Source organism: Motacilla alba, chromosome 20, assembly GCF_015832195.1.
Source record: "Motacilla alba alba isolate MOTALB_02 chromosome 20, Motacilla_alba_V1.0_pri, whole genome shotgun sequence".
NCBI classification, from domain to species: domain Eukaryota; kingdom Metazoa; phylum Chordata; class Aves; order Passeriformes; family Motacillidae; genus Motacilla; species Motacilla alba.
Window position 1 is genome coordinate 458,773 of NC_052035.1, and position 12,535 is coordinate 471,307.

Consider the following 12,535-nt stretch of genomic DNA (forward strand, 5'->3'; position numbering starts at 1 on the left):
AGAATATTGTGGATGATGCTAAGCCTAAGGAAAGAGGTAATGAAATTCCATCAGCTCCTGAAAGCCAGGAGAAATTCAAAGAGCAGAGGAAAGCAACAGGTAATGCAAAGAAAGACGAAGATGAAAAGACATTAAAGATTGAGAAACGAGTTAAACAACCCGATAAAGAGGGAAAATTTATAGTCATCTCTGAAAAAGGCAAGATCTCAGAAAAGAATGTATCTAAGAATGGAAAAGAAGATAAAGAGAATATATCAGAGAATGATATGGAATATTCAGTAGAGACACAAGTTGAGAAGAAGCCTGAGAATGACAAGGTAAAGAGTCCAGAGGAAAATGCGAAGGAAACTAAGCGAAAGCGTGGCAGACCACCAATAACACCTCCCACAGGTATGTAGCCAAGCTTAAATGTTTAGGCATGTACCAGAACACTTTTAAACTTACCTAAAGGAATAAGCAGTGTCTTGCTCTTTCACAGCCTGAATCTCTAGAAAGTCTTAAAAAAATTTAAGTTCATCTTTGTTCAGGACAGCCAGGAACATGCTGAAATTTGGAGCCTTGGTGGTTTGGTCAGAGATTGGATTTAGGCAAGTAACCATCGCATAATATAAAGCATACTTGTCATAGGGTTAAATACTACTATATGGGTTTTAGAAGGCCAGATACAGGTGTATTTATGCAAGTCCAGTATTCTAGATTGTGAGGCTTGGGAATTTGTATTAAAATGTTTCACAGCTTTGTATTCAATCAATTTTTCTTCTGTTATGTAAATATGTAGAGCCAAGTTCTCAGACACTGCAGCCCATAACTTTGGAGTTAAGACGTCGGAAAATACCTAAAGGATGTGATGTTCCATTGAAGCGTCCCAGGATTGAAAAAACATTGTGTGAGTTTTTTGATATTCAGCTCTCACATTATGTGTGTGTGTATAAATATAAAAGTTCTTCAGGCATAATGGGTGAGGGAGGGATAAAATGGCTCTGGTATTAATCTTGAACTGTGATAGATACATTGGCTGACATACAGCACCTGTTCTTCATAAATTTGCCATTCATATGTGGCATCATGCTGGAATTCCCCCCTAAATCTTAGAAGTTTGTTTTGGATAAAGGAGGCATAAGTTGTGAGCCTTGATGCAAAAGTTCATAGATGTATGGGTGGCAGTGATTATGTTGCCTCCAATATATAAAAGGCTATAGAAGCCTTAGAAGTTGTAGAAACTCTTCAGTTACCAGATGGAGGTTTAAAGCAAGGGCACTTTAATACTACGTAAATATTCATGCCACTGTGTCACAGACATTTTTTTATGAAAAATCCTTTTGCCAGGATTTTTTCTCCTGAGAAGCTGAGAAGCCTCAGGAACAAAATGTAAACAATGACTGACTGCTGCTGTGAAATGCAACAGGTGGATCTGTGGTTGGCCTCATATGGTTGTCTCTAATTAATGGCCAATCACAGTCCAGCTGTTGGTCAGTCACAAGATTTTGTGATTCATTCCATTCTATTCTTGTCTAGCCTTCTGATAATTCCTTTCTCTCTATTCTTTTAGTACAGTTTTAGTTTAGCATTTTTAATATAGTAAATATGATAGTATAATAAATCAGCCTTCTGAAAAATGGAGTCAAGATTCTCATCTCTTCCCTCATCCTGGCTGCCCTGCAAAAACCACACCACTGCAGTTGAATAGCTTCTACTTTATCTTTGTGTGCTTTGTGTGGAGGCTGAAGAACTTGAGTGTGTTGATGAGGAAAGAAAATTATATTCTCTGTAATAGTGTCATGGCCAAGGAGATGAAGATCTAAAGATCTCTTTCCTTAATACCACAGTCTTAAACTTCAGTATGTGTAGGTTATCCAGCTCAGTCACGGCTTTTTGTGTGTCTGAATTGTCTCATCTAACTCCTGATACTATTTACATCCATGGAACAGTTTGTTTAGACCAGCTCCACTGTAAGGTGATGAACACACCCCCACTGCTCTGCAGTATGCTTCTGTGTACTATTTACTCAGTGGAATTTTTGTTCTCAGTAAGAAACTAGTAAGATACTGATTTGTATTCATACTTCAGATCTGTTACTAGAAAAAAAAAGTTGAGATCTTTTGCTGTATTTTTATGCTTATTTGTAACTTATTGTAGCTTTTACAGTGGCCTAATTTTCCAGGCTTTTTAGCTTTTGGTGTTAGCCTTAATCCTTAAAAAACACACTTTGAAAGGAGTCACAGGAAGGGAAGACCTTGAAAGTTTGCTTGTGATCTGTTTGTACTCCTGTAACTGCATAGTACCATTAAATACAACTGTTCCAGCTCAGGAAAAACTTAAGAACTCTTCAGATAATGCTGAGAGAGACCAGATCAGGAGGCGATCTTCAAGACTCTCATCCAGTATTAGCCATGAGATTTTAAATACAGATCTTGTCACAACTTCCACGGAAATTCAGACTTGGAAAGATGCAGTACCTAACCAGAATGAATCTGAGAAGGGTAAGTGCCTCCACAGTGTACCCCAGATTTTTGTGATGAGGTGGTCATGTAGTTGTTGCAAGCTCTATATTTTCAGTTGCTTAACCTGCAGGCTCCATATCTGCCATTAAAACCCGTTTGCATCAGCGGTGCAGGGAAAACTCATGGAAAGTTTCAATTGCTCTGCTGCCCTGACGGCTTTTAGCTTTTGATTCCCTTTCTGTCAGTAACCTCAGCCTTTCCCTCGGGTGATGGGAGTTTTACCAGCAGAGGAGAGCTCCATAGGCTAAACATTTCCAAGGAAGTAGTTGGTTCGGGTTTTTTTGATTGGTTTATTTTCTTTTGTAGGGAATGCAGGTTCTGATTGTGAAAATGAGGTAATTACAAAGTTTTAGCACCTTCAGATTGTAGAAGTAAAAGCCCTAGTACTGAACTCTTAACAGTTCTTACAGTTTAATCCTGTTGTTGAACACTAAAAGCATAAAATGGGATGCTTTTATGCTTTAATAGGGTTGAGATAACACTCCCTTTTCTGCCCTGTGCTTCACTGGCTTTCCCTTTTGAGGGAGCTCTTGTAGTGGTACGAGATCTGTCCTATTCTGGGCTAGAAACAGTTAGCTTGTATGTTTCTAAGTACCTGTAAGTTCAGAGGGGTATTGCAAATTAGTTGTGTTACAAAAATTGTGTGACCAAGAGCAAGCAGTCAAGAGCATGGATGGGTATTTTTCTCCATTATAATGTGATGAGGATTCCCTCTCTTCCTCCCCCCCCCCCCCCCCAGTGTTCTGAAGTATGCTTTTGTATGCATTTTACTCACAGGAAATTTTTTTCTCATTCTAGTCCATTTAGAAATTCCTGTTGAATCTGACCAAAGTTTTGGTGAACTAGGATCACCTGGAAACACATTGCATAGCACAGCACTCAGTACAGGTGCCAGTTTGCAGGAAGAAAAAGCTGAAGACACTGAGTCTTCCTCTGTTCCTGTCAGAACTCAAGAACCTTCTGCTGCTACAGGTTCAGGTTTTTCATACTTAATGTTGATGCATTTCTTAAGGCAAATGACACCAGGTGTTTTGTACTTGTGCAAGTGTTAAAACTGAGCATTTTTGCAATGTTAACCCTGGTAAAAAATGCATATTTTTATTCCTTGTGGACTCAGTTTTAATCTTATGCTTTCAAGTTGGACAGCAGTCTGAAAAGTGGAAATTGTAATTTTTAAATGACTGGTGTAATATTTTCAGCATGATGGTTAACAAATGAATCATCAAGATGAAGTTAACAAATACTTGTTTTCAGTGTTTGAAATTCTGGATTAAATTGAACTTAACACCATAAAAGGTCAGGTTCTTTTCTCCTTAACGTGCTGCAAATATGTGGTAGTATTACTATTAATGCTGTTTGGAAGTCCTGATTGTGCATTTTTATATCCTTATGTTTAGACTTGGAGACTTTAGTGCAAATTTATGAAATAGTTCAAACATTTCAGTTTGAACTGTCTTAATGTATTTACTCTTATTTTCTCTTAGCTGGGGAGTGTTCTTACCTTGCCTTTTCAAATTAAAATTTCCTGTGCAGATAGTAGACTGTCAAAACACAGTGCTGTCCTGTGATTATTTCTCATAACTTTAATCTTTGGATATGCAGCTAACTGGGGAAACTTGAAGTACATATTTCCTAGTTTATGCTCTGTTTATTAACAAGTTTAATTTTAAGTGTGACAGAGCACTTGGAGAGATTTACAGTTTCTCAGCATTGTTGGAGTAATCTCTGTGTGTTGTTTGTTGGTTATTTTAAATTTACCTCTTGTTTGTACTTATCTTCTCTCACTCACTTGGGTGTAACTGTTAAGTCACAAGTTCTCTCTCTTTCCACTAATGGGTACCCTCAGTGCTGGAAGGAACTGACCTCTTCCCTTCACTTAGGTTGGATGTGTAAATGAAAATTTACACTATTTAGAAATACAAGCTCTTTTGATGTTGGTCTCCTTCAGCTGTTGCTGAGCATTTGTAATTTGGGTTTAAACTCAGGACAATTCCAACTGAATGTTTAATATTTGTGTGTGTAGTGTCATTCACATTAATGGAATGTGTGGGATGTGGCCTGAGCTTGCTTCACTGGATACAAGCAGCAAAGCTGTGGGAACAGGGCTTAGCTAACGCCCTGCCCAAAGGCTCTGATAGAGTTTGTACACTCTTGTTCCTGCCTCTTTTGTCAGGACTTGAGCAAGCTAGAATAAAGTTAATTTGGGAATATTCACTCACATTGAATTCTGACCTGAAGCACAACACTGTTTTTACGTAAAAATCCACACTTCTGCATGTGGATTTCATTTAATTGAATGTTGTTTCAGTTAGCATTAGAAATCAGACACACACCCCAGTGGACATCCAGATGTGGCAAGCAGGTGTTTTTATTGTAGAGCACATTTAAGGATTGGTGATAAAAGCATGTAGGGTCTTGGACTAAATACTGTCACCTTAAATCCAAGTGCAAAAAGCTACATTTCCATACTTAACGAACATTAAAAATGTTATTAACAAGCAGATTTAGAAAATTCATCTATTCTATCACGGATAAATCCTTTGTAGTTAAAAGTGGATCTGTGTTTCCTTCTCTGTGCTCTGTCTTGGTTGTGGGATTATACTGGTATACCCCAGTGCTGATGACCTGCCTGATGGGGGGTACAGCAGGGCTTGGTATTTTGCCTGGTAATGGTGCATCTGTGTAGCAGCATGACAATGACAGGCGCCTTTAGGTGGGATCTGAAAAATACCTCTGAAAATCACCAGTGGCTTCTCCTGTTATGGAGGGGTAGATATGTTGCAGATCCCAGGCACGCTGTCCTAAAAATAGCTGGTGTTGGAGACTAGGAGCTGATTTAAATAATTTATGGATGATTATCAGGGGAACAGATAGGCTCTAGATAGAATAACTGTGTGTCAGACAGTTATGTTCATTAGTCTGCCATGTGTTTTAAAGAGATTTGGGTCTTGGGCAGGGGGCAGAGTATATTGTTGGAGAGTAGGTGGTGTGTGTGGGAGAAGAGGGTGTCTGTTGCACATGAAATTCCCACGATGTACAGCATGGAAGTTAGTTACTGGTGGCTTTCCATATGTAGAACAAAGGCAGTATTGTAACCCAGTATTACCATTATTATTTGTCTGTAGACTTCAGTTCTAGTCACTTAGTGAGAATGAATAATCTTCCTGTAGGAGAATACTATAAAACCTGTGTTTCCCTCAGCGTGATTTGTTAGTGTCATTTTGGCATTGTTGAGTAGTACATTCTGGTAGTACAAATTTTATCTTGCATGATGTTTAGGAAGAACATTATTTTTATAGCATTTGAATATTAGGAATTTTTAAGGACACGAGCATTCCTTTTAAAGGGTGTTTTTCTAGTCACTGGTTGGTAGATGCTTCAAGGTTAATAGTGATTGCAGACATTTATAGCAGCAAACACAGACTGGAGTCTTCCTATGACTGAGATGTTTTAAAATCTAACATGTTCTGAAAGGGCAATATGCCATTGCTTGTCAAAAATAAAGTTCCTTTTTAAAAAGCTTCACCAAAATTATGAATAATTACACGTACTGAAAGATTAGAATCCTGTTCTGCTGGCTTTTGGCAGCTCTAATGACAAGGGACCAGAAGTGGTGATCAGAATTTAGCTAAATCAAGCTGTCTTTCAAAAAAATATGCGAGTCAGTTGGCAAATTTTTGCAGCCAGTTAAAGCTCTGCATACATCTGAAAACAGAAGCATTTCATTGCTGTTCATGTGAGTTTACTCTTAAAAATTCCTTTAGATTCAAAGGTGAGCTGCCTTTGCTTTGCACACATGTGCTGTCATGTTTGTAGTTGTATTTGCTAGCACTCTTGAAATTATTTATTTGCATAGACATGCATTAGGGATTCTATTTGCCTTATACTTACACCTGCTTTTCTGATTTTGTTCTGTTAGCTTTGGGGTTTAGTTAAGGAGAAGCATAAGACCTTTTCATCAGTTTGAAAGAGCTGCTGTTTCTCCTGCAGCTCACCTCAGTAGGCTTTAATCCCTTCATGGCAGCATGAAAGTTGTATTTTTGAGGCTAACAATATATGGTAGGTACGTAAGTCCATCGTGCCTTGCTCACTTAAAGCTCCCTAGGGTGGGGCACCACAGTCTGGTCACAGTGTTTCAGTTACAGGTCAAAGTATGGGTAAAGCCTTCACAACCCCCCCATCTGGCCCCTCCAAAGGTACCTTGAAGTGTGAGTGGTGCGCTGCAAGGCTTACATGCTTTACTGCCCAGTACAGGCTGCTTTTGTTGGTACCAATTTATTTCCAGCACAGGGGGAAACTGGTGAGTGGAGTGCCATAGGAAGTACTGTCTTGAGTAGTTCTTGCAATGCCAAGTAATGTTACAGCTCAAAACCTCACAAGTTTATAAATACATAATGATCAGTGATTATTGAGGCTGTTATGTATTTTCTTACACCAGGCATCTCCTTTTGTGGATTCTGGATGCACTGGAAATTCTTGGGTGCTGTCCTTACCTAAATTAGCTTGAGAAGAGCAATTAAGCAAGATGGTTTTTTTCACAACTGACATACTGAAAGAGAGAGGGTTTTTTAAAATAAAAGAAGAAATGTAGTTTGAGAGCTGAAATGATGAAACACTTAGTGAGCTCAGGAAAAACAACACAAGATTTCAGAAGAAATAAGTTGAATGAAATAAGTAATTAGTGAGGAAACTGCCCAGTGGTGTGAAGAGGTCCAAAGCACAGTGTGAAAACCATCAGCTGAAGCATGTTTGTTACCAGGACCTATCATGAAGATAATGTGCCAGAGAACATGAGTTTTAGAGAGTTTCAATGTGTTTAATTTAACAGCAAGTGAAGAAATAATTTGGTCTTCACTTAGTATTTCTTTGGAGACCAGGAAATAGAAAGTGATGGTCTCCTCATTTTAGCCAGCAGTTGTGTGTGGAAGTCTAATGGCTTGAAACTGCGGTAAAGCCATCTTTAAGTGGGGGAAAATGGGAAGAGTTCAGTGCACTGCGGGCTTCTTGGATTGTTTACCAGGGTGTTGCAGGAGATGCCATAGCATGGCAGACCTTCAGTCAAGGTACAGTGCTGCTGCCAAATACTCCTGTCCCAGCAGGAGTCATGTCAAAGCGAGAATTGGTGATGGTGTAAAAACACCTCTGGTGGACTTGGAAGTTTCACACTGTGCATTTTACAGTGAACTTACTGCTGAACATGATCAGAGCTTGACCCTTGGATAATTCAGCCCAGTGAAAAGTGAGAATGGTTGCTGATGGGAGCACTCAAGGAATGTTTTGCTCTGTAGTGAAACTAATGGGACACACTGATGCTGGACCATGAGTGTCTGTGCTTAATGTTGTGACGGCTGATTGAAAAGCAGATAAGGAGTTTGAATTTTGATTATAATCATGGGAGAAACAGCAGGTGTCAGTTTACCATTCATTTTCCTCTGTACTTACAGAAAATACCCACCAAGCTCCTCTGTAAAGGTAATTGCCTGAAAATCTGAAGACAGTACACCAAACCTGTTTCTCTAGAAACCAGTTTTAGTGTCATATGTTGTGAGCAAAAATTCTGTGTGTAAGGATGGTAGCTGCCTCTTTAGGTATTGGTGTAGGATGTTATTTTCAGAATGTATGAAGCAAGGACTCTCCGGAGGTACCCCGGGGTGGCAGAGTTGGTTGTCAGTTTCCTGCTGTGCCTGGGTGACAGGGAGTTCTATTGTGCTACTTGTAAAGAAGGAAAATGTAGTGATGGGAATGATTGAAGCTTTGTTTGAAATTTTGTGGGATCATCTGTATTTTTATTACTCTGAATACATTCCTTTTGCACATTGTAGTAAGTTTTTTGTCTGCTTCCTTTCCCTTTGCCCCATGTCTTTGTTATCCCTATTTCTAACCTTAGCTAATGCAATCCTTTCCTTTTCTAACTTGTGGCTGATCAGTTAGAAACCATTCTCTATATCTTCTGCAGAATCTGTCCAGCTAAGTGGAGGGGAAGTGCTCCCCTCCTCTTGGATGTGGGGCCTCATCCTGACAATTGTGTGATGGTGTAATAGTTTCCCTTGTTATCTTTGTAATGTTTTTTCATAAGTCTTTGGACCCCATTACTCCCTTCTGCTGCAGTTGTTTTCCAGCTTCGTGTTGGTTATTAAATAGTAACAAGTTCTCAGCATCTGTAGTCCCAAATGCTGTTTTTTTTTCCTTTACAGTCAAGAGAACCTTTTTGTGTTTGCTTTCACTAAACCCACAGGCCATTGCACTGAGGCTTCCTGAAATATTTTTCATTCTTCCTGAATACAGCTTTTGATGGTCTGCAGTATATTTTGATTTTGGTATTGGCAAACTTCATCATTCTGCAAGTGTGAGTCTGGCTTTGCTGCAGTCTTATTGATGTTCCTGTCAGCATGTTCTTAACGTGGCTATGCCACAGTGTCTTCTTCCTGGTCATTACCACTGTGAAACACCCAAAACTAGTGTCTTTCTTTGTACTATTTCATTCTCCAATTTCATTGCATATTCTTTCTTTTAACCAGCTTGGTGTTGCATATGACTTAATCTTTCCCTGTGCATTAGGGTACAACTACTTGTGTTTTCTCCATGTTAAAGATTTGTTTGTACATGGTACTTAAAGGCTGGAGGTGCCTCAGATATAGCTGTCTCAGATTCTGCACTGTGACAACCTTTAAGTCTGCTGCTCAGTAACACCATTTTTGTTGCTGCATGCTAAAAAATTGGAAACAAGCTGTACTGTGGTTTTACTCCAGGATCGTGTTGACACTGCCTTAAACACTCCTTCTGTTCAAAGCCTTTCTGCACTTACAGAAAATCTTATTCTTGTTCATAATGTTTCTGGGTACTTTTGTCTCTTGCTTACAGCTACTTCTAATACAGTGTCTTAATTTTCATTCATGTGCTGCATCCCTTCAGTTTGTCATGGTTGCTAGGTTTGGGTCTTGCAGTTAAACACTGCTTTCTTAATCCTGAGAGTCAAAAACTCTTGTAAAGATGGAAATAACGCTTTTAGCAAAGCAAAGTGAAAAATTGTATTTGGAAGCTGGGTTTTTTTGAAATGGTGCCTCCTTTCCATTGCCTTCTAGCTGGACAGGGATTTTTTGATGCTGTGTGTGTATTAGTGATGGATAATTGTGTAGATCTATTTAGATCTGTCTCCTCATTTTTACCTCTCACATGTTGCATTGAGTACAGATTCTGATGACACTAATCTGATTTAGTTCAAAATGTTTCTTTTGTATGTTTCTTAGAAAAAATAGGAACTAAAAGTTCCTGAAATTCATGATAGGTACAGCCCTGGGTTGCAGAGCAGTGCTCTGTGGAATAGGTGCCTTAAAATGTTCTCACATTTGAATCTTTAGACTTTGCTTACTTTTTTGAGAAACTAAGTAAGTATAGCTCATAGGGAACAATTTGTAACAGATGAAAGCAGTTTTGTTTTTCATTGCTGCTTAAAAACTGAAATAAATTTCAATTTTACTTTTAAAATGTTCTGACTTATTGCTTCTATTGTCTTTGGAAGTAACCAGGCTTTGGTGGCAGAACTGTGCACCCAGAAAGCAGGTAGCAAAATAATAGTAAGCAGAGCTGTTTTCTTGCTTTCACCAGATATGTGAATAGTTGCGAACAAATAATCTTTAGTGTTCAGACATAGGGATATAATCTCTGTGTGATTCAGTCTTTTATCTTTAGGAGCACCATACAGTGCTGTATGGTGCTCCTATCAGCTGTTGGGCAAGGACTCAGGGAAGCAAAATATTTTAACTCATTCATAAAAACAGTGGTGTCATGACAACCAGATTTATGAGCAGTGTAGGATAGAGTTTTCCCTTTAAAGTTACTAATCTTAAAGGCAGATAAAGGCATTAACATTTTATTTCTAGCATTTCATAGCTAATATGTGTGAATGCATGCTTCTTTTTGCTGTTGAAGTTTAGGAAACTATTTGGTAAATATAGCATATGCATGGGGCAATTTATCTGTTTTGTTCTTACAGTAACAAAACCTTGTAGGAGAACAGATTTTCTTGCATCAAAAAAAGCTGCAACTGTTGACCAAGATCACAAGTTTAGATGCAAGTTCTTGGACTGTTCAAAATCCTTCCGCAAAGCCAAGTTATTGCATTATCACATGAAATACTTTCATGGAGTGGAGAAGGCTGCAGAATCACAGCAGAACCCTGTAAAAAGAAATATTCAAACCAGAGCTTCTTTGGCTTCTGAAAAAGCTAATCAAGAAAGGTCAAAAAGAGGACGGACCACAACTGGTTCACTGTGTAAGTATGGTGTTGATGTCTTTCTTTTTTTGAACAGCAGCAGTCAGGACAGACAGAAAGTACCAGAAATCAATTTTGTTTTGGGCTGAAGGAGTCTTTTTCAGGGCTGTGTCTTAGTATGTTTCTGTGTGTAGTGGAAGCATAATACGTGTGCACATCATGTTGTAGAAAGGTATGAAGATGTTTCTTCTTCTAGAATTCAAGATCATTTTCTGGTAAAGATCCCACTGTGCAGCTTCTCTTATTTTGCTGTAACAGCTCACTTGCTTATTAAACCTCTGTTCCCTTTTAAAAACCCCGGTTCGCTGAGTTTCTGACTTGATTTTTATTTTTTCTCCTGGCTTATAAATAGTATTGGTTAGAGACCTCTTCCTTTTCTGCATTAGGGAACAGTTTGGGTACCTCCAGTTCTCTCCCATTTCTTCCTTATCTTTAGATTTTGACTTTACTTATCTGTACTTTACTGCCTTCAAGCACATACCTGGCTGGAAATCCAGTACGAGTTTCTGCAGTATTTACTGTTCTATGCCATGAAAAATCCAAGTATTTTGCTAAAGTGCAGTTGTTTCAGCTGTGCTTGAAAAAGATCTTCACACAACAGATGGACAGTGGAAAGGGATAAAAACTTCCTGGTTAGCCAAAAAAAAGAGTAGGTTTTAACTGCTTTGCAGTCTGCAAAATCACATTCATTTCTGCTTCACCCTCATTCTCTGAAGCACTCTCTGCCTGGCATGACACCAGAGTGGCAGTCTAGGTCTAGTGTGAACTGTAGTGGTTGTTGATAACTGATAACCTGTCCAGACTTCGCATTTGTGGACTGATGTCTCTGTGGTACTGCAAGTCCATAAAACTAGTTGTGTCTTCTGTCTTTTCATTAAACCTTTTTTATAAAATCCATCTTTATCCTTGCTGAATTCCTTGACATCTTTTGTCTTTCCCGTTAATCTTTCATTAATACGTTGTTTAAGGATTACAAAGTATTGCAAGTTGCTCACAGAGCTCTAGCTCCCTACAGCAGGATGTATCCTGCCTTATTTTGCTTTGTAGCTGTTTTTCTTAAAGAGTCCAGAAAATGATTTTTCATTTGAGGTGCTACTTGTTCCTAGCTTGTTCCTAGCAAGATAAGTGTGACTTTACATACTGTAACCATATAAACCCCAAATATTTCTGTATCTTTAAATAATGCAAAGGCATAAAGCTTGCATTAGGTAGGAAAAGAGTTCACTTTAAATGCATTAGGATATAATGATTTGTATGTATTGTACTCTGCATGCAGCTTAATTGAACCCAAGTGTTGCCTGGAGAAACATACCCGAGATAGGCATGGTGTGAAGACTGGCTGCTGACAGCTGCAGATTGATCAAAACAGGCTTTGTGCATGTCATGGACTTTTCAATAACCAGACTTCTATTTGGCTCTTTTGAACCGTGTAATTATTTTTTTATTTGAGAAGTTATTTTGTTGGGATTGTCTTGAATGCACTGACTAGTGACTCAAGATCTTGACCCTTCCATTTATCCTTTCCTCCAAGTGCATACAGTCAGATGCACCATCATCACTGGCAGGTAGTTCCTTATGGAGCTGAGATGTAACTGCATTTGCTTATTTTGAGCCTCCACCCCTCTAATTCCCTATTTGTGGATGGATAGTTTTCACCTGGATCATTTCCATTATGTACTCCATAGCAGCCCTCTGTGCAGAGTGCCTGGAGTGTGCTCACAGCAGCTGAACATTGCATCAAGGTGACCTGAAGGGGGTGAGG

At 38.9% G+C, this 12,535-nt stretch overlaps 1 protein-coding gene across 19 annotated transcripts in view; it reads left to right on the top strand.

The window, feature by feature from the left end:
- The window catches only part of PHF20 (PHD finger protein 20), a 72,887-nt gene that overhangs the window by 26,529 nt on the left and 33,823 nt on the right, over positions 1-12,535 (top strand). For 14 of the 19 annotated variants that reach the window (XM_038159084.1, XM_038159079.1, XM_038159087.1 and 11 more), the window contains 5 exons: positions 3-390; positions 779-886; positions 2,304-2,480; positions 3,300-3,479; positions 10,495-10,773. In XM_038159084.1, coding sequence (XP_038015012.1) covers positions 3-390; positions 779-886; positions 2,304-2,480; positions 3,300-3,479; positions 10,495-10,773 — 1,132 coding nt within the window. The remainder of the gene's footprint in view (positions 1-2; positions 391-778; positions 887-2,303; positions 2,481-3,299; positions 3,480-10,494; positions 10,774-12,535) is intronic. The other 5 variants (XM_038159086.1, XM_038159088.1, XM_038159091.1 and 2 more) reach the window with 3 other exon arrangements.